Below are 22,437 nucleotides of genomic sequence, written 5' to 3' on the forward strand. Positions count from 1 at the left end.
CCCTTGTGCATCCCCTTCATGCTTACGACACGTTTGCCTTACGCTACCTACTGCACATATGTGATGCATGCCCTGTGGCTGCAGCACAGGTAATGACAGGTTGAGTGAGGCTGGCCGTGAAAGAGATGCACGAGAGGGTGAGTATGAGAGAGAGCCATGAGATTGTATGAGGATTGGGTTGAGTGGTAGTGGCGGGATGAGTACTGGCGAGGTGAGTAGGTGCAGTTAAGATGAGGATGAGGTTTGAGTGGGTATGAGGGGTGATGTGTCAGAGTTGTGTTGGCAGTGCTGAAGGAGATGTGGGGTGGGGGCAGTGATGTGGCAGACGGAGTGTAGGGGAAAGACTACGTGTACTCACTTTGGCTGACCTACTGAGGTCATTGGAGTGCCTCCTGCACTGTATGCAGGTGGGCGATATGTTGGTTGCGCTGGTGACCTCCTCTGCCACCTCAAGCCAGGCCTTCCTGGTGGCAGAAGCAGGCCACTTCCTCCCGCACGCCGGGAGGAGGATCTCTGTCCTCCCCCTCCTCCTCACCCCATGTATTGATACCTGGAGTGAGGCATCATAAAACTTGGAGCAGCCTTCCCCCTGGTCTGCTCCATGCTGTAATTTTTGCTATTTGTTGCAGCATCTGTCAGTGGAGGACTGCCCCTTTAAATAGAGCTCCTCCAGCTGACAGATCTTACTGTGCATATGCAGCCCGCCCGACGCGCAGATCAGCAGTGGGGAACCCGGAGGAGCAGGTAAGTGGATCCAATTAGTGGATTGGATGCTACGATCGCGCGGGAAACTCACTAATTTCACCGGGCGCATGATAGCCCCCCCGCCGAGAACCCACAGCCCTGCTAACATCGGGCCCATGGTCTCTAGACCTTTTCCCACCACCGATGTTCGGCCGACTGGCCAGTTGTTCCCTTTCCCATTTTTTGAACAGGGGTGTAACATTTACCTCTGACTATTTCCACCCTTACTTCCCTCAGCAACTGAGGATGCACCTCATCTGGACCGGGTGACTTTTCTACTTTGAGCACTGCCAGCTGTTTAAGTGCCTCCTCTTTATTTCTATTTTATCCAATTTCTCTGCACCATCCTCCTTTACTGTGAGAGCAACATCCTATTTAGTGAAGACAGATGCAAAGTATCATTTAGTACCTCAACCATGCCCTCTGCCTCCACAAGAAGATTTCCTTTTTGGACCCTAATCGGCCCCACCCTTTCTTTGACTGTCCTTTTACTCTTTATATATTTATAAAATACTTTAGTGTTCCCTTTTATCTTATCCACTAATCTTTTCTCACACATTCTCTTTGCCCCTCTTATTCCTTTTTCAGTTCTCCTCTGCACTTTCTGTATTCTGCTTGATTCTCTACTGTATTATGATCCTGACATTTATCATAAGCCTCCTTTTTCTGTTTCATTTTAATCCCAATTTCTTTAGTCATCCAGAGAGCTCTAGCTTTGAATGCCCCACGTCCCCCCCTCATAGGAATGTGTCCAGTCTGTACCTGAATTGTCTCCTCCTTGTGGACTTCCCATTGCTCATTTACTGTTTTACCCAATAACCTGTTTCCATTCCACCTGGGCCAGATTCCTTTTCAACTCCCTGAAATTAGCCCTCTTCCAGTTGAGTACCTTAACTGTTGATTGTTCCTTGCCCTTTTCCATAATTACTCTAAACCTAATATTAAGATCACTATTTCCCAAATGCTGTCCCACTGAAACATGCTCCACTTACCCCACTTCATTCCCCAGAACTAGATCCAGCACTGCTTGCTTTCTTGTTGGGCTGGAAACATATTGATCAAGAAAGTTCTCCTGTACACATTTCAGGAATTGCTCCCCCTCTTGCCCTTTACACTTTTATTTCCCCCAGTCTATATTAGGATAATGGAAGTCCCCCATTATCACTACTATATTGTTTTTACATCTTTCTGAAATTTGCTCCCCCCCTGCTTCCCGCTGTTTGGTGGTCTATATATACAACCAGCAGCATAACAGTTCCTGTTCTGCTTCTTAACTGTAACTGAATAGATTCTGTCTTTGAACCCTCATCCCTTTCCAACGCTGTAACAGTATCTTTGATAATACTGCCACCCCCCCTCCCTTTTTTTCCTTCCCAATTCCTCCTGAATACATTGTAGCCACTGTACAAACTAATTTTAGAACTATTCATGTAATTTAGATTTAATCTATATAATGCTTTTGTACTTTTCAAAATGCCATTAATATGAATTATTACTGAAATATTTTTGTGATATTGTGGTACGAGCTTTCCACCATTAGACAGAAGTTGAGATGTCCACAGGGTTCAAACAGTCCAAACCTATTAAATTAATTCAGTTACCATTAGAAACCACAGGAATTAACTTCCTGCTGTTTTGGTTTATTATTAACATACCTACCTCTGTCCTCAATAAGGAAGAAAAAAACATGAGTTTATAGAGAGCCTTTTACGTCCACGGTGTCCCAAAGTGCTTCACAACCAATGAAACACTTTTAAGTTTAGTTACAGTTGATCACGTAGGTGAATATCCCAACCTTTGTGGCTGGTAGACACATGCTTGCTTGTCAGCTTTTTTCTTTGTTCATCATTTACATCCTGCATATTACCAAAATATTACAAAACTTCAAATGCTCGAGTTGCTTAAAAGGAGAAACACTGTTGGTTTAAAATACTTGAAATAGACAAAAACCCTCAGATGATTACTATATAGCTCAGAAAATTCAGAAATAGCATATTTCCGAAAGATATGTCAGATCTACAAAGTTTTTTTTACTGTTTAGTGATGCTTCTGGGCTGAATTTTACGTTAAAAAAACTGTGAGCTAAATTTACCACTCAGGAGTTTGCAAAGCACAAGGTGATGTCCCATCGTTGTTCTGCCTTGGGCTGGGACTTAGTTGGATGCATCTTCTATAATTTAGTACCTCTCTTTGTTGGGTGTGGATCTCACTCTTCCACGGGGATCAGTAAGTGCCAATGTCTGCAGGTGATTTGATGTTCCTGGGTGTTAACTGGGCTGGGTGTTAACTGTGGCAGTGTTGCTGCCGTAATGTTCTATTCTTCAGTAGGCAACGTTGTCTGCTAAGGGACAAGGAAAAAGGTCTTTGCTGGAGCTCTGGACAAACTTATTTGGGGTGAATAATGTTATTTGTTTGGTTGTGCCATTCTTATGCTGGCCTTTGTCTTTGAGAGCCAATGGACCAAGACTATTTGAGTCATGGGTACTGAAGGGTGCTGCGTTGGAAATGGAGTTTTGAAGTGGATGTAGAGAATTGCTCCATGTCAGGATCGACAGATCAGCTGCTTTCCCAAGCTCTGATCATGCTACTTTTGTGTTAATTAGAAGCACAGGTTCCCCAATTCTAGGCAGTTTGGCTGATCTGCCAGTCCCGAAGTTTAGTGAGCCCGTGCATCTGCCTAAAACTCTTGAGCTCTGATTTTAAACTAACGTGCCAGGCAAGAAAGGGGCATGTTCGTGTTGGCCACCCAGTTTACAACTCGCCTAATTTTACTCTCTATTGACTTCAGTGAAGCTGAAAATTGGACGTGTTAGGTTAAAATTGGGGGCTTAGGTCTCTATCTGCAACAGAATCTGAATTTGCCCCCACCTCTGACAACTTCCCTGCTGGGAGATGAATGAACTATGAGCATTATCCGAGACCCCAAAAAGTTTGGGTCCCATAGTGACTTGATACATGACTTGGGGGTGGGAGGGTGGGGTGGAGTGGGCACAAAGTATTATCATCAGCTGGAGAAAGGGAGGTTTGGATGGGGATTGAGAGGCCTGCTTCAAGTTGCAAAGAAAGCAGTAGTGGAGATGCTGGGACTGAGTTTTTAAAAATTTATTCATGGGATGTGGATGTCGCTGGCAAGGCCAGCATTTATTGCCCATCCCTAATTGCCCTTGAGAAGGTGGTGGTGAGCCGCCGCCTTGAACCGCTGCAGTCCGTGTGGTGAAGGTTCTTCCACAGTGCTGTTAGGTCGGGAGTTCCAGGATTTTGACCCAGCGACGATGAAGGAACAGCGATATATTTCCAAGTCAGGATGATGTGTGACTTGAAGGGGAATGTGCAGGTGGTGGTGTTCCCACGCGCCTGCTACCCTTGTCTTTCTGGATGGTAGAGGTTGCGGGTTTGGGAGGTGCTGTCGAAGAAGCCTTGGCGAGTTGCTGCAGTGCATCCTGTAGATGGTACACACTGCAGCCACAGTGTGCCGGTGGTGGAGGGAGTGAATGTTTAAAGTGGTGGATGGCGTACCAATCAAGTGGGCTGCTTTATCCTGGATGGTATCGAACTTTGAGTGTTGTTGGAGCTGCACTCATCCAGGCAAGTGGAGAGTATTCCATCACGCACTTGCCTTTTACCTTGTAGATGGTGGAAAGGCTTTGGGGAGTCAGGAGGTGAGTCACTCACCGAAAATACCCAGCCTCTGAACTGCTCTTGTAGCCACAGTATTTATATGGCTGGTCCAGTTATGTTTCTGGTCATTGGTGACCTCCAGGATGTTGATGGTGGGGGAGTCAGTGATGGTAATGCCGTTGAATGTTAAGGGGAGGTGATTAGACTTTCTCTTGTTGGAGATGGTCATTGCCTGGCACTTGTCTGGCACGAATGTTACTTGTCATTTATCAGCCCAAGCCTGGATGTTGTCCAGGTCTTGCTGCATGCTTCATTATCTGAGGGGTTACGAATGGAAGTGATCACTGCAATCATCAGCGAACAGCCCCACTTCTAACCTTATGATGGAGGGAAGGTCATTGATGAAGCAGCTGAAGATGGTTGGGCCTAGGACACTGCCCTGAGGAACTCCTGCAGCGATGTCCTGGGGCTGAGATGATTGGCCTCCAACAACCACTACCATCTTCCTTTGTGCTAGGTATGACTCTAGCCACTGGAGAGTTTTCCCCCTGATTCCCATTGATTTCAATTTTATGAGGGCTCCTTGATGTCACACTCGGTCAAATGCTGCCTTGATGACAAAGGCAGTCACTCACACCTCACCTCTGGAATTCAGCTCTTTTGTCCATGTTTGGAGGTCTGAGAGGTCTGGAGCCGAGTGGCCCTGGCGGAACCCAAACTGAGCATTGGTGAGCAGGTTATTGGTGAGTAAATGCCGTTTGATAGCACTGTCGATGTCACCTTCCATCACTTTGCTGATGATTGAGAGTAGACTGATGGCGCGGTAATTGGCTGGATTGGATTTGTCCTGCTTTTTGTGGACAGGACATACCTGGGCAATTTTCCACTTTATCGCGTAGATGCCAATATGTAGCTGTACTGGAACAGCTTGGCTAGAGGCGTGGCTAGTTCTGGAGGACAAGTCTTCAGCACTACAGCGAGATGTTTTCGGGGCCCATAGCCTTTGCTGTATCCAGTGCATTGAGCCAATTGGGAGGGGTGAGTGTTTAATATTTCTATGTTCCTAAGTGGATTATCCTACTGTCTTTGGGGCTTTCTTGCTTCAGTTCCACTGCCAGCTGCTGTTTGGTTTCATGCTCACATCAGTTTCACAATTGATGACCAGCCATATTGCATCTGGTGTCATTCAGCGAATAGAGAAGAGAGATTTTTGGAAGAAATTTGCAAGTTATTTCCAATATGGATGATAAATATTGAGATTTTACGTTTATACTAACATATTGTCCTCTGAGAAGTCTAGATCAGTCACTACTTGCCTGTTAACTACTTTGTTTTGCACAACATTACTTTAAAAAAAATCAGTTGAGAATGCCATCTGATGGGAAAGGCAAGGAAGAAACATTGCCATATTTAAGTCTCTGGGAAACCAGTCTGATTCCTTTTCCTCCATACTAATGCAGTTTGCTGAAATTTTCTTTTCCCTCCATTCTGAAGCAATATGCTCATCTCAACATACATATGCCTAATATTATCAACCATAGTGGTAACTTTTATTTATTTATATATATATATCTCCTTTAAATTCCTTAAAAAGATGGCCTGTGAATATTATTCCAAGCCGCCTTGTCCCAAGCACCAACAACAATTTGCATTTATATAGTGTCTTTAACATCGTAAAAGTTCGAGGGCACTTCACAGGAGCATTATCAAGCAAAATTTGATACTGAAGCCGCATGAGATATTAGGACAGGTGACCAAAAGCTTGGTCAAAGAGGGAAATTTTAAGGAGCATCTTGAAGGAGGAGCAGAAGATAGAGAGGCAGAGAGGTTTAGGGAAGAAATTGCAGAGCTTAGGGCCTAGGTGCCAGAAGACACGGCCGCCAATGGTGGAGCGATGAAAACATACGAATTAAGAGCAGTAGGCCATTCGGCCCCTCTAACATGCTCTGCCATTTGATAAGATCATGGCTGATCTGACTGCGACCTCAACCCTACTTGCCCGTCTACCTTTGAATCCCTTGTTAATCAGGAATCTATCTAATTCGGCCTTAAAAATATTCAATGACCCTGCCTCCACCGCTCTCTGGGGAAGGGAGTTCCACAGTCTCACGACCCACTGAGAGAAAATTTTCTCCTCATCTCCGTCTTAAATGGGAGACCCCTTATTTTTAAACTGTGGCCCCTAGTTCTAGTCTCTCCCACAAGGGGAAACATCCCCTCAGCATCTGCCCCTTCTACTCCCCTCAGGATCTTACATATTTCAATAAGATCACCTCTCATTCTTCTAAACTCCAATGTATGCAGGCCCAACTTGGCCAACCTTTCCTCATAAGATAACCCCCTCATCCCAGGAATCAATCGAGTGAACTTTCTCTGAACCGCCTCTAAAGCAATTACGTCCTTTCTTAAATAAGGAGACCAAAACTGCACACAGTATTCTAGATGTGGTCTCACCAATTCCTGTACAACTGTAGCAAAACATCTCTACTTTTATATTCATTCCCCTTGCAATAAATGACAACATTCCATTTGCCTTCCTAATCACTTGCTGTACCTGCATACTAACTTTTTGTGATTCATGTACTAGGACACCCAGATCCCTCTGCAATCTCTCTCCATTTAAATAATATACTGAATGTACCACATTCCTATGGTAACTGCCTTTTATTGGCAAGCTGTCATCTTTATAGAAATAAAAACTATTACATGAAATTATACATTTTTAAATGGTCCAGGAATACCTTTTACTCTGTGTGTTTAAAAAATAATATTTTAGTGGAATTAGACTTTCAATGTCTTTTATTAACTAAATTGTGGCTACTGTGTTTGTTACATAGAGTCTACAGCACAGGAACAGGCCATTCAGCCCAACTGGTCTACGCCGGTGTTTGTGCTCCACACGAGCCTCCTCCCACCCCTCTTCATCAGAGGAGTTTCTAGCTTGCAATCCTGACGTTCAAGGCAATGCTTCACCTTTAAGCAACTTGTTTTGTTTTGATGTTGGGTTATTGAAAAAAGAAGATACATAGCATCAAGTTCAAGCAGTTTACATATATATATATATATATATGTGACTCAGGAAATACTATAAATTTTATATAACTTGTATTCCTGCAATTTTATGATAGTTCATGAACAATTTATTTGTGTGTGTTGCATAATTAACACTCTGAACATTTACTGATTGTGGAACTAAAGCACCAACTTAAAATTAAATAGAAACAAAGTTTCCTTGATATGAGAAATTTACTTTTCTCCTCTCTTTAAAAGGTTTTGCTGTCACTGGACAGGTTGATGGAAAGCAGCAGCACAATTCTTTGTTTGTGAGTGACGTTCTTCCTGGTGGACTGGCCTATAGAGAAGGTATTATTACATTTATACATAGTAAGGTTTTGCACTTACTAAAGTGGCAGATGTTAGTACTGGCAAATGGTACACTCCGCTTTGCCACCCAAAGTCTGTACCAAGGCTTCCATTCTTGACAGCTGTCCTGTAACCCTAGCAAAAATAATGTCCATGTGTGGTTTTTGAGAGAGGCGAAGAATGGCCTTGACTGTGATGCTCTCATAGTGGAATAGTTTGCTGAAACTCATTGTCTAGACTCACAGATGAACGACCACTTGGATAAAGTGCCAAAGAGCTGTGGGCACCATGCTGCATGATCATTATAGTTTGGGTCCTTTATTGAACTTTTTATCAACTGTTCCTGTAAGGGTGCCTGATTCAGGCAATACCATGCAGTGTTGGGGGTCAGACATTTGCCATTCCTGTGGCCTACAAGCAACTTAGAGTAGATAGAGAAATTACCCTGAACACTATTTTTAACAACTTGGGATAATGTGCTCGGGCAAAATTTCTCTCTTTGCTATTTTAGCTAACTAAAGTGTGAAGTGGTTTATGATACAACTTGTAAGGTATAAAGATCCTACACTGGTAATATTAATGATTTTAATCATTTGGATTGAAGAAAATAAGTTTCTTAGAAATCAGTAGGGAAATCTGAAAAAAAATGTACCCACAGTTAGTTAGCATTTGAAAGACAAGGGTAAATTGGTGATTTGGGTGACTTGCTGAGCATTCTCTCATGTTTTTCCCCTTCTCTTAGGTGCAAGAGTAGGAGATGAGATCTTGATAATAAATGGGGAAGTGGTTGCTAATCTACACCATACGCTTATCGAATCGTTGTTTGCAGAGAACCACTTAATACTGACTATCAGGAGGTTTTCATTAGACTGGAACCAAACTTCAACAGAATGTAATGACTCATTAAACCACATGACGGTCCCTCCTCCTCCTCCTGACCAATCAAAACTGCTGGAGGAGTTTATTGACAACCTCTTCCTTCCTGTCCCTTCTGGTGAGTTCTGGGTTTCTTTTAATTACACAGGAATAAATACAAAGCTGAATCACATTTTAAAGAAGTGACGATGTGCTTTCTCTTAAAGAATCAGTAATTTCTCAGACGATGAGTGATTCAGGACCAACCTTAGAATCTAAATAACAGCCTTGTGACCGGTGTTTATTTGCTATAGGTCTCCCTAGTTGTCCTCTATACCACATTTTCAGAAATTGCTTTTTACCACTGATTCCTCTGCTTCTCTGTTACAAAGAGAAGCTTACAGAGGAAATAGTATGGTGTATATTGGTAGCATGTTACAGGAATCATCCCTGTAATCTTTGATCAGAGTACACTTTGGCTCTTAGAATGCCCATTAAGTGACACCAGGGAGCAATAGAACAGGATCCATTAGCCACAGGTGTCATGATTCACAGCCTATAGACTACACAAATGAGTGAAAATGTTTATTGTTTTCAAATACAGCACAGGAGTGCAATTTGATTAAACTGTTGCCCCTTTATTTAATAGTTTGCTGCTGTTGCTGAAGAGCTAAACATTTCTCTGTCTCTTTTTGGTCCCCTGTGCTGCTCGTTCTGGTGCCATTAGTAATGTCACTCGTAATATGACTGCTTGGATGATGCAACTTGGCACCTCCTATGGCCTGGTGAAAAGGGAGGTTGTGCAAAGAATTGCAAATACAGACTTTTTGGCAGTATACTGGGCCACTTTAGCATGAAAGACTTCTAGATTAGAACATAAAGCCTGGAAGGCTGATTGGCCCATCAAGCTTACTGCTTCCACAGTTCATTCAATCTTGTATGGGAAAAGTTCTACGTAAATACTGCCTGATTCTTAAAAGCCCTCAAGATGTTCATCCAGTCTCGCATCTCCATTATCTGAGCAGGCCCGTGTTGAAAAGTGAAGAGAGTGAAAATTCCCACAAGTAACAGCTAAATGCCTAAACAAATTAACGGTGTAATAAGATTGCCAACTGAACATGGAAAATGTGTGCCCAAATTTTTGCATCCCCATTTTTAAAAAAAAAGTTACTTTTCTGTTTAAATTTGGAATTATAATATTCATCTCCTTTTGATACATGTTCAATTTAGTTGAAGTTAAATCATGAAATTTTTGCAGCAATTTCTCTTGTCACAGTTCTTTTATGTACCACATTTGAGGTATTTTTGAAATACATTGTTGAGTTCCAGTAGGAGAATCTGTTTTCTAGGATCTGCACTATTTCTACTACTAGATGTCAGTTTTTTGAATTTTTCAGTAACAATCGTTTCTTAGTGAACAACACTAACATTAAAGCACAGGGATTTTTGTTTATTTTTTTGTGGTTTATTCTGCACATGGTAAAAGGAGACTTTTGAAGATAAATCAGCTATTTATAGCACTATGAGAATTGGAGAAATATTGGCCATGGATGATTTATAACATAGCCTGTTTCTGTGCTCTACATTCTATTTGGCCTAACAAGTCCATGCCGGTGTTTATGCTCCACACGAGCCGCCTCCCACCTTTTATCATCTAACCTCATCAACATATTCTTTCTCCCTGATGTGTTCATCTAGCTTCCCCTTGACTGCATCTATGCTAGTCACTTCAACTACTCTTTGAGGTAGCGAGTTCCACATTCTAACCACTCTCTGGGTAAAGACATTTCTTCTGAATTCCTTATTGGATTTATTAGTGACTATCTTATATTTATGGCCCCTAGTTCTGGTCTCCCCTACAAGTGGAAACATCTTCTCTACGTCTACCCTATCAAACCCATTCATTATCTAAAAGACCTCTATCAGGTCACCCCTCAGTCTCTTTTCTAGAGAAAAGAGTCCCAGCCTGCTCAATCTTTCCCGATAGGTATAACCTCTCAGTTCTGGTATCATCCTAGTAAATCTTCTTTGCATCTTCTCCAGTGCCTCTATCCTTTTTATAATATGGAGACCAGAACTGTTCACAGTAGTCCCAAGTGTGGTCTAACCAAGGTTCTATACAAGTTTAACATAACTTCTCTGCTTTTCAATTCAGTCTCTCTAGAAATGAACCCCAGTGCTTTGTTTGCTTTTTGTAATGGCCTTATTAACCTACAATACTATCTTCTGTGATTTGTGTATCTGTACCCACAGATCCCTCTGTTCCTCTACCCCATTTAGACTCTTATTTTCAAAGGAGTATGTGGCTTCCTTATTCTTGCTACCAAAATGTACCACCTCACACTTATCTCCATTGAAATTCATTTACATGCCCATTCTGCAACTTTATTAATGACTTCCTGTATTTTGTCACAATCCTCCTCCGTATTAACTATACCCCCCAATTTGGTGTTGTCTGCAAATTGTGAAATTGCACTGCGGGTTCCTAAGTCCAAATCATTTACGTAAATGGTGAACAACAGTGGTTCCAGCATCAATCGTTATGGAACACTAGCTACCCTTTGCCAGTCTGAGTAACTACCGTTAACTCCATTTCTGTTTTGTAGCCAACTTGCTATCCTTTACATATTATCAGATGCTGAGTTTCTAATCTCAGTCAAAGTTCTTCAGAGGATACTTTAGGACGAGAGAGAGAGTGGAGTAAGACAAGGAGAACACAATTATGCACCACCAAATGGGCAGCTACAAAACCATTGACAAGAGCCCAATGGGTGGCAAGACACCAATTTTCTTTTTTTTGTTAGTGGAAATTGGAGATTGGGCGGAGAGGGGGTGGAGAGACAGAACAGAACAGAAGAGTTTGAGAAATGTCATCTAATCCCTTATGTACCTTGTGAGGCATCATTTTTAAGACTAGTTCTGCAAGCCAACGAATGCAGAACAGCGATGGTCCGACAGTATAATTTGCATTGCAGATTTATGGAAAGAAATGACGCATGACCAAACTGAAACAAAACCTCCGTTTTTTCTTTTTTTAAAAAAAAGTGTTTTGAGAGGTCAAATTAATTTAACAGATGCCTTGTTCTCACGTCATTAAATATGAATGTCCTAAATGTAAAGTGAATCATTTTATTGCACAGATAATTAGGATGCTTTATGAACATTACTTCACTAAATTGATTCATCTTAGTACTCTGTTTCGTTAGTTAGAATATATTATGATATGTAGTGGGTGTGCATGCTATTATCCAAAGAGAAAGATTCCACAAGTGTTGCTCCTCTTCCGCAACAGTCATTCACTCCCATGCATGTCCACGCGTACAGATCAGTGAATTATAGAATCATAGAAAGGTTACAGCATGGAAGGAGGCCATTCGGCCCATCAAGTCCCTGCCAGCTCTATGCAAGAGCAGTTCAGCTAGTCCCACTCCACCGCCCTATTCCCGTAGCCCTGCAAATATTTTCCTTTCAAGTACTTATCCAGTTCCCTTTCGAAAGCCATGATTGAATCCGTCTCCACCACCACCTCGGGCAGTGCATTCCAGATCCTCACCACTCGCTGGGTGAAAAAGTTTTTCCTCATGTCACCTTTGGTTCTTTTGCCAATCACCTTAAATCTATGTCTTCTGGTTCTTGACCCTTCTGCCAATGGGAACAGTTTCTCTCTATCTACTCTGTCTGGACCCTTCATGATATTGAATACCTCAATCAAATCTCCTCTCAACCTTCTCTGCTCCAAGGAGAACAACCCCACCTTCTCCAATTCATCCTTTTTTTATTCGTTCATGGGATGTGCGCGTCGCTGGCGAGGCCGGCATTTGTTGCCCATCCCTAATTGCCCATGAGAAGGTGGTGGTGAGCCGCCGCCTTGAACCGCTGCAGTCCGTGTGGTGAAGGTTCTTCCACAGTGCTGTTAGGAAGGGAGTCCCAGGATTTTGACCCAGCGACGATGAAGGAACGGCGATATATTTCCAAGTCGGGATGATGTGTGACTTGGAGGGGAACGTGCAGGTGGTGTTGTTCCCATGTACCTGCTGCTTTTGTCCATCTAGGTGGTAGAGGTCACAGGTTTGGGAGGTGCTGTCGAAGAAGCCTTGGCGAGTTGCTGCAGTGCACACTATGGATGGTACACACTGCAGCCACTGTGCGCTGATGGTGAAGGGAGTGAATGTTTAGGGTGGTGGATGGGGTGCCAATCAAGCGGGCTGCTTTATCTTGGATGGTGTTGAGCTTCTTGAGTGTTGTTGGAGCTGCACTCATCCAGGCAAGTGGAGAGTATTCCATCACACTCCTGACTTGTGCCTTGTAGATGGTAGAAAGGCTTTGGGGAGTGAGGAGGTGAGTCACTCGCTGCAGAATACCCAGCCTCTGAACTGCTCTTGTAGCCACAGTATTTATATGGCTGATCCAGTTAAGTTTCTGGTCAATGGTGACCCCCAGGATGTTGATGGTGGGGGATTCGGCGATGGTAATGCCGTTGAATGTCAAGGGGAGCTGGTTAGACTCTCTCTTGTTGGAGATGGTTATTGCCTGGCACTTGGCTGGCGCAAATGTTACTTTCCACTTATGAGCCCAAGCCTGGATGTTGTCCAGGTCTTGCTGCATGCAGGCTCGGACTTCTTCATTATCTGAGGGGTTGCGAATGGAACTGAACACTGTGCAATCATCAGGGAGCATCCCCATTTCTGACCTTATGATGGAGGGAAGGTCATTGATGAAGCAGCTGAAGATGGTTGGGCCTAGGACACTGCCCTGAGGAACTCCTGCAGCATTGCCCTGGGGCTGAGATGATTGGCCTCCAACAACCACTACCATCTTCCTTTGTGCTAGGTGTGACTCCAGCCACTGGAGAGTTTTCCCCCGATTCCCATTGACTTCAATTTTACTCGGGCTCCTTGGTGCCACCCTTGGTCAAATGCTGCCTTAATGTCAAGGGCAGTCACTCTAACCTCATCTCTGGAATTCAGCTCTTTTGTCCATGTTTGGACTAAGGCTGTAATGTGGTCTGGAGCCGAGTGGTCCTGGCGGAACCCAAACTGAGCATCGGTGAGCAGGTTATTGGTGAGTAAGTGCCGCTTGATAGCACTGTCGACAACACCTTCCATCACTTTGCTGATGATCGAGAGTAGACTGATGGGGCGGTAATTGGCCGGATTGGATTTGTCCTGCTTTTTGTGGACAGGACGTACCTGGGCAATTTTCCACATTGTCGGGTAGATGCCAGTGTTGTTGCTGTACTGGAACAGCTTGGCCAGAGGCGCAGCTAGTTCTGGAGCACAAGTCTTCAGCACTGTAGCCGGGATGTTGTCGGGGCCCATAGCCTTTGCTGTATCCAGTGCACTCAGCCGTTTGTTGATATCACATGGAGTGAATCGAATTGGCTCAAGACTGGCTTCTGTGATGGTGGCGATATTGGGAGGAGGCCAAGATGGATCATCCACTTGGCACTTCTGGCTGAAGATGGTTGCAAATGCTTCAGCCTTGTCTCTTGCACTCATGTGCTGGACTCCGCCATCATTGAGGATGGGGATGTTTACAGAGCCTTCTCCTCCCGTTAGTTGTTTAATTGTTCACCACCATTCGCGACTGGATGTGGCAGGACTGCAGAGCTTTGATCTGATCCGTTGGTTGTGGAATCGCTTAGCTCTGTCTGTAGCATGTTGCTTCCGCTGTTTAGCATGCATGTAGTCCTGAGTTGTAGCTTCACCAGGTTGGCACCTCATTTTTAGGCATGCCTGGTGCTGCTCCTGGCATGCTCTTCTACACTCCTCATTGAACCAGGGTTGATCCCCTGGCTTGTTGGTAATGGTAGAGTGAGGAATATGCCGGGCCATGAGGTTACAGATTGTGCTGGAATACAATTCTGCTGCTGCTGATGGCCCACAGTGCCTCATGGAGGCCCCGTTTTGAGCTGCTAGATCTGTTCTGAATCTATCCCATTTAGCACGGTGGTAGTGCTATACAACACGTTGGATGGTGTCCTCAGTGCGAAGACGGGACTGTGTCTCCACGAGGACTGTGCAGTGGTCACTCCTACCAATACTGTCATGGACAGATGCATTTGCGACAGGTAGGTTGGTGAGGACGAGGTCAAGTAAGGTTTTTCCCTCGTTGGTTCGCTCACCACCTACCGCAGGCCCAATCTAGCAGCTATGTCCTTCAGGACTCGGCCAGCTCGGTCAGTAGTGGTGCTACAGAGCCATTCTTGGTGATGGACATTGAAGTCCCCCACCCAGAGTACAATCTGTGCCCTTGCTACCCTCAGTGCTTCCTCCAAGTTGTCCTCAACATGGAGGAGGACTGATTCATCAGCTGAGGGAGGACGGTAGGTGGTAATCAGCAGGAGGTTTCCTTGCCCATGTTTGACCTGATGCCATGAGATTTCATGGGGTCCAGAGTCAATGTTGAGGACTCCCAGGGCCACTCCCTCCTGACTGTATATCACTGTACCGCCACCTCTGGTTGATTTGTCCTGCCGGTGGCACAGGACCTACCCAGGGATGGTGATGGAAAAGACTGGGATGTTGGCTGAAAGGTATGAAATCTCATGGTATCAGGTCAAACATGGGCAAGGAAACCTCTTGCTGATTACCACCTACCGTCCTCCCTCAGCTGATGAATCAGTCCTCCTCCATGTTGAGCACCACTTGGAGGAAGCACTGAGGGTAGCAAGCGCACAGAATGTATTCTGGGTGGGGGACTTCAATGGCTGTTGCTTGACTAGTCTGTGGGACAGCTCTCCCAATTTTGGCACAAGTCCCCAGATGTTAGTGAGGAGGACTTTGCAGCGTTGACTGGACTTGGTTTGCCTTTGTCGTCTCCGGTGCCTAGTGGTCCGATGCCAGGTGGTCCGTCCAGTTTTATACTTCTTATGACTTTTTTTAGCGAGATTTTATAACTGAGTGGCTTGCTCGGCCATTTCAGAGGGCAATTAAGAATCAATCACATTGCTGTGGGTCTGGAGTCACATGTAGGCCAGACCGGGTAAAGACGGCATTAGTGACCCTAAGGACATTAGTGACCCAGGTGGGTTTTTACGACAATCCGGTAGTTTCATGGCCACCATTACTGATACTAGTATTTTAATTCCAGATTTTATTTAATTAATTGAATTTAATTAATTGAATTTAAATTCCCCAGCTGCCGTGGCGGGATTTGAACTCAAGACTACGGATTATTAGTCCAGGCCTCTGGATTACTAGTCCAGTAACATAACCACTATGTTACCACATAAGTAAAGTCTTTCATCCCTGGAATCATTCTAGTAAATCTCTTCTGCACCCTCTTTAAGGCCTTCACATCTTTCCCAAAGTGCGGTGCCCAGAACTGGACACAATATTCCAGTTGTGGCTGAAGCAGTGTTTTATAAAGGTTCACCATGACTTCCTTGCTTTTGTGCCCTATGGGGGTTATTTTAGGATGCAATTGCGGTTGCGTTGGGGGCGAGGGGGGCTCCAAAAATCGCCAAAGTCCCGTTCGGGTTCAGAAGCCGGCTCCAACCCACCGACTTCCGGGTTTCTCAGAGACCCACCTGTGTGTGTGCGGGCAACCTGAAAACGGAAGTCCTGCCGGCAATTAAAGCCAGCGGGATGACAGTTAGAGCCAAATATACCTCATTGAGGTACTTAAGGCACTTTACCTGTGATAGATGAAGTAATTAGAACGATTTTTAACTTACCTGGGCGGCTTGCTCACCGCTTCTGATTCACGCGTGAAGGGCAGGATCAGGGAACAAGAAACTAAATAAATTAAATTAAAAAACCATAGACGGAAGTGATAACACTAAATGAACCTACCTTTGCACCCTGCTCCAATGTCCGATGTCTCCCGTTCCTCTTCACCCCCTGATGGCCTCCCGATCTTCCCCTCTCCCCTCCGCCCTCCCCCTCCCCCGGTCTTCCAGTCCAGCGCCGGATCTTGCATTCGACTTCGACCCCCCCCACCAACCCCGGTCTTCCGTTCCAGCGCTGGATGTCGTCTCGCGCGCTCTTTTTCTCGACCCCCCCGCGATGCAGGCAGGCAGCCTGTCAATCGGCTGACAGCCGCGAAACCTGGAGAGAGCATTAATCATCAGTAATCAACATGCGATTGCGTTGAAAATGGTAAGTTTTGTTCATACGGGTTTGCCACGCGCACCTTCATCCCCCCTGCTGCCAACCAGCCACCATTGTAAAATCAAGCCCTATTTATGAAGCCCGGGATCCTGTATGCTTTTTTAACAGCTTTCTCAACCTGCCCTGCCACCTTCAACGATTTGTGTACATATGCCCCCAGATCGCTTTGTTCCTGTACCTCTTTTAGAGTTGTGCCCTCTAGTTTATATTGCCTCTCCTCATTCATCCTACTGAAATTTATCACTTTGCATTTTTCTGCATTATATTTCATCTGCCACATGTCCGCCCATGCCACCAGACTGTCTATATCCTCTTGAAGTCTATCACTACTACAGTCTATCACTGTTTACTACATTTCCAAATTTTGTGCCATCTGCAAATTTTGAATTTGTGCCCCAGACACCCAAGTCCAAGTCATTAATATATATCAAGAAAAGCAGTGGTCCTAGTTCCGACCTCCCTCCAGTCCGACAAACAACTGTTCACCACTACTCTCTGTTTCCTGTTACTTAGCCACTTCTGTATCTATGCTGCTGCACCTTTTATTCGATGGGCTTCAATCATGATGACAAGCCTATTATGCGGCACTTTATCAAATGCCTTATGAAAGTCCATATACACTACATCAACTGCATTGCCCTCATCGACCCTTTCTGTTACCTCATCAAAAAAACTCTGTTCCCATATTCTGTCAGATTTTTGCCACAGACTGCACTTTTATTTTCCAGGAGTATTTATGCATATTTTTTGTACATGTGAGTGCAAGAATACAAAGGAAAAGTACTTAAACAGTGAGTGTCTCCATGCTTGTTTTGTTTAACTATATCCCAGAAAAATCGATGCACTGCAGGTCCCACAGATCTAGTTGTTTTCTTTGCATTAGAGGCTGGTTAGGATCACCTAGCAAAAGCCGCCTTCTGATGCAACCCATTAGTGCCCACTGTGTGAGCAACTGAACACCACTTTGGAATTGGGCTATTTGCAGAGTGCTATCATCTCACTTGTTTTGTAGAGTAGTGAATGGTCATAAGGTGTCACCTTTGGAAAACCAATAGAGCTCTTTGTACAGTTATATAAATACCCTTAACTGCAGAGGTAGTGTAACTGAACTTTGATGTAGAAACCAAGCCTATGTTTGGTCTGACTAAGTTTGTCTTGTGCAATGTGAGATGTAACTGTCTATTTCCTGCCTGGGGAAGGAGAACATAGGAACAGGAGTAGGCCATTTAGCCCTTCGAGCCTGTACCGCCATTCATTGCAATCATGGCTGATCTGTGACCTAACCCCATACCCGCCTTAGCCCCATATCCCTTAATACCTTTGGATAACAAAAATCTATCAATCTCAGATTTAAAATAACAATTGAGCTAGCATCAACTGCTATTTGCGGAAGAGAGTTTCAAACTTCTACTACCCTTTGTGTTTAGAAGTATTTCCTAACTTCACTCCTGAAAATCCTGGCTCTAGTTTTTAGGCTATGTCCCCTAGTCCTAGACTCTCCAACCAGTGGAAATAGTTTCTCTCTATCTACCCTATCAGTTCCCCTTAATATCTTGAAAAATTCGATCAAATCACTCCTTAATCTTCTAAATTCCAGGATATACAACCTTAGTCTGTGTAATCTCTCCTCGTAATTTAACCCTCAGAGTCCAGGTATCATTCTAGTAAATCTACACAGCCCTCCCTCCAAGGCCAATATGTCCTTCCTAAGATGCAGTGCCCAGAATTGAACACAGTACTCCAAGTGTGGTCTAATCAGGGCTTTGTATAGTTGTAGCACAACTCCTACCTACTTGTATTCTAGTCCTCTAGATTTTAAAGGCCAGCATTCCATTAGCCTTTTTGATTATTTTCTGTACCCTGTCCATGACATTTTAATGATCCATGTTCCTGGACCCCTAAATCTCTTTGGACCGCCACTGTTTTGAGCTTTTCACCATTTAGAAAGTACTATGCTCTATACTTTTTAGGTCCAAAGTGGATGTCCTCACACTTGTCCACATGAAAATCCATTTGCTACCATTTTGCCCATTCACTTAATCTATTAAGGGGGTTAGACAGTTGTATCTCACCTCAAGATGAACTTTCATTCTTTTTATGTTGTTTTTTCCTTTGTTGAACCTGCATCAAACCCTATGTTGATAGAGTTGGCTGAGCTCTGTATATGTAGTTATCATCCAATTTGTTTTCCCTTCAATGTTCTAAGTCCGCCCAGATCATAAGATAACTCCAGTCTAATTCTGTGCCTGTTTTTCATATTTTAAAGGTCGCCCTCAACTTTTTTTGCTCTGGTGAGCCCAATTCATTTGTGAGGGGATCTCCTCATAACCTCGAGCTTTAAATCCTATAATCATTCTTTTCTTTTCCCTGAACAGTCTCCAGTCTATCATCATCGTTAACAACTTGAATTTGTGTAGCGTATTTAATGTAGAAAAACATTCCTGGGCACTTCAGAGGGGTGAGGAAAATGGGCCTATTAAAGGTTGCCCAAAATTACACACACAAATCTAAATGTGCCATCACCAGCCATCTACATCGAAGTAGAATCAATAAATAGACAAAAATCTCAGCTAAGTCCTTTTCTTTTGCTGCCATTGCTAATCAACACTCCATCATCTACATACATTTGATGTTTCATGTTCCAATATGTGTTACCTTATATTTATCTACATTTCAAACCCATCATTCAAACCTTAGCCAATCTGTATAATTTGCTTAGATTTTTTTTGTTAATCTCCAGCCAGATAGATTGTTATCATCAGCAAGTATATGATGTATATATAAGCAGGCTTTTTGATTTGGTTGGTGAGCACATAACTAGAGGATGCAGGTTCAAAATTAACAAGCCTCAAATAAGACTAGAGATTAGAATTTTTCCCCATGGAGTATTAGATACGTAAAACAGGCTCCCATCAAAAGCTGTTTCTGCAGTGTTAATTCCTGCAGAAAAGAGGTTGATAAATATCTGACTGCGAATTGGTTTAAATAATGTAGGATAAGTATAGACTGAGACTTGGGAACTTGTCTTCCACCATTCTCTTGGCCTGAGATGGTCCAATGGGAATCAGGGGGAAAACTCTCCAGTGGCTGGAGTCATACCTAGCACAAAGGAAGATGGTAGTGGTTGTTGGAGACCAATCATCTCAGCCCCAGGGCATTGCTGCAGGAGTTCCTCAGGGCAGTGTCCTAGGCCCAACCATCTTCAGCTGCTTCATCAATGACCTTCCCTCCATCATAAGGTCAGAAATGGGGATGTTCCCTGATGATTGCACAGTGTTCAGTTCCATTCGCAACCCCTCAAATAATGAAGCAGTCCGACCCCGTATGCAGCAAGACCTGGACAACATCCAGGCTTGGGCTCATAAGTGGGAAGTAACATTCGCGCCAGCCAAGTGCCAGGCAATGACCATCTCCAACAAGAGAGAGTCTAACCACCTCCCCTTGACATTCAACGGCATTACCATCACCGAATCCCCCACCATCAACATCCTGGGGGTCACCATTGACCAGAAACTTAACTGGACCAGCCATGTAAATACTACAAGAGCAGCTCAGAGGCTGGGTATTTTGCGGCGAGTGACTCACCTCCTCACTCCCCAAAGCCTTTCCACCATTTACAAGGTACAAGTCAGGAGTGTGATGGAATACTCTCCACTTGCCTGGATGAGTGCAGTTCCAACAACACTCAAGAAGCTCGACACCATCCAGGATAAAGCAGCCTGCATGATTAGCACCCCATCCACCTCCCTAAACATTCACTCCCTTCACCACCGGCGCATAATGGCTGCAGTGTGTACCATCCACAGGATGCACTGCAGCAACTCGCCAAGGCTTCTTCGACAGCACCTCCCAAACCCGCGACCTCTACCACCTAGAGCAGCAGGTACATGGGAACAACACCACCTGCACGTTCCCCTCCAAGTCACACATCATCCCGACTTGGAAATATATTGCCGTTCCTTCATCGTCGCTGGGTCAAAATCCTGGAACTCCCTTCCTAACAGCACTGTGGGAGAACCGTCACCACACGGACTGCAGTGGTTCAAGAAGGCGGCTCACCACCACCTTCTCAAGGGCAATTAGGGATGGGCAGTAAATGCTGGCCTCACCAGCGACGCCCACATCCCATGAACGAATTTTTAAAAAAACATGGTGTAGAAATCCTCTTGATAAATTGTACAATAAATGTGCTTGTCATCATTTTTTGCAAGTAAGTGTGTAAAAATAATTGAAGTTCCAGAGTAAAGCTCCCTCTCCTCTGACCAACAATGGACCTCGACCTCGGCCTTGGCCTCAGAAAATTACCCATGTTGCATCAGTGTGATATTTTCGTTTTCCAGCAGAACTGATCTTGTTGGTTCTCAATGATGGTTAGTGCTGGGTCACTTAAATACATTCTGGTGGTTATCTGCAGAGCAGCATTGACAGAGGATAAAGAGGTGTCCTAGTGATCCATTGGTCACAGGAGGCGCATAATCTAGAAAGGCCTATATGGGGAGATTAAAACGGGGGAAAATAGAAACCTGTACAAAGGCAGTTAGGAATAGTTGGTTTCTGTATGATCCTGGTACATGGGACTGTAGCCCAGAGATCTTCTGCCTTTCTCCCACCTATCTACATGACATTGTTGCCAGTCCAACCATTCCCACTTCGCTTGTTAGTCCATGGCCCTGTAAAATATGCTATCTTGTATCACTGCAATCCTATTTGATGAGGTGCTCCCTGCAAGTTTAAAACTTTCTTCATTGTTTCAAACATAAAATCTTCACTTTCAGGAAAAGAGTATACTTGTTTCTTTTTGGTGATTGATGATTGTATTTCTGCTCCGTTGGAAAGAATTGATGGAGGTTTTCTACAGGAGCGGGGGTTGTGATTTTTTTTCCCCGTGCATTGGGTGTGGGTGCTCTAATTTCAGCTCTGGAAGGGGTCCCCGTTTGTTGGTTAATCGAAGTGTGGGATTGTAGAATCATAGAATGGTCTCCTTCTGTGCTGTATCATTCGGCCCATCGTGCCTGTGCCAGCTCTTTGAAAGAGCTATCCAATTAGTCCCACTCCCCTGTCCTTTCTCGATAGCTCTGCAAATTTTTCTCCTTCAAGTATTTATCTGATTACCTTTTGAAAGTTATTATTAAATCTGCTTCCACCACCCTTTCAGGCAGTACATTCCAGATCATTATAACTCGCTGTGTAAAAATATTTCTCCTCATCTTGCCTCTGGTTCTTTTGTCAATTACCTTAAATCTATATCCTCTGTTTACCGACCCTTCTGCCACTGGAAACAGTTCCTCCTTATTTACTCTATCAAAACCCTTCATGATTTTAGAGACATAGGAACATCGGAACAGGAGTAGGCCATTCAGCCCCTCGTGCCTGCTCCGCCATTTGATAAGATCATGGCTGATCTGTGATCTAACTCCATATACCCGCCTTTGGCCCATATCCCTTAATACCTTTGGCCCATATCCCTTAATACCTTTGGTTGCCAAAAAGCTATCTATCTCAGATTTAAATTTAGCAATGGCCCTAATACCAACCCCTGGAGGACAACACTGTATACTTTCCTCCAGTCTGAAAAACAAACGTACACCACTACTCTCTGCTTTCTGTCCCTTAGCCAATTTCGTATCCACACTGCCACGGCCCCTTTAACCCCATGGGCTTCAATTTTGCTAACCAGTCCATTAAGTGGTACTTTATCAAATGCTTTTTGAAAGTCCATATACAGAACATCAACCCTCTCCAT

The 22,437-nt window shown here is 44.1% G+C and overlaps 1 protein-coding gene across 2 annotated transcripts in view; it reads left to right on the plus strand.

The window, feature by feature from the left end:
* The window catches only part of tiam2a (TIAM Rac1 associated GEF 2a), a 400,823-nt gene that overhangs the window by 272,654 nt on the left and 105,732 nt on the right, over window positions 1–22,437 (plus strand). For both annotated transcript variants that reach the window (XM_067989096.1, XM_067989097.1), the window contains 2 exons: window positions 7,633–7,725; window positions 8,468–8,719. In XM_067989096.1, the coding sequence (XP_067845197.1) occupies window positions 7,633–7,725; window positions 8,468–8,719 (345 nt within the window). The remainder of the gene's footprint in view (window positions 1–7,632; window positions 7,726–8,467; window positions 8,720–22,437) is intronic.

The sequence above is a fragment of the Heptranchias perlo genome, chromosome 8 (genome assembly GCF_035084215.1).
Source record: "Heptranchias perlo isolate sHepPer1 chromosome 8, sHepPer1.hap1, whole genome shotgun sequence".
Classification (NCBI taxonomy): Eukaryota; Metazoa; Chordata; class Chondrichthyes; order Hexanchiformes; family Hexanchidae; genus Heptranchias; species Heptranchias perlo.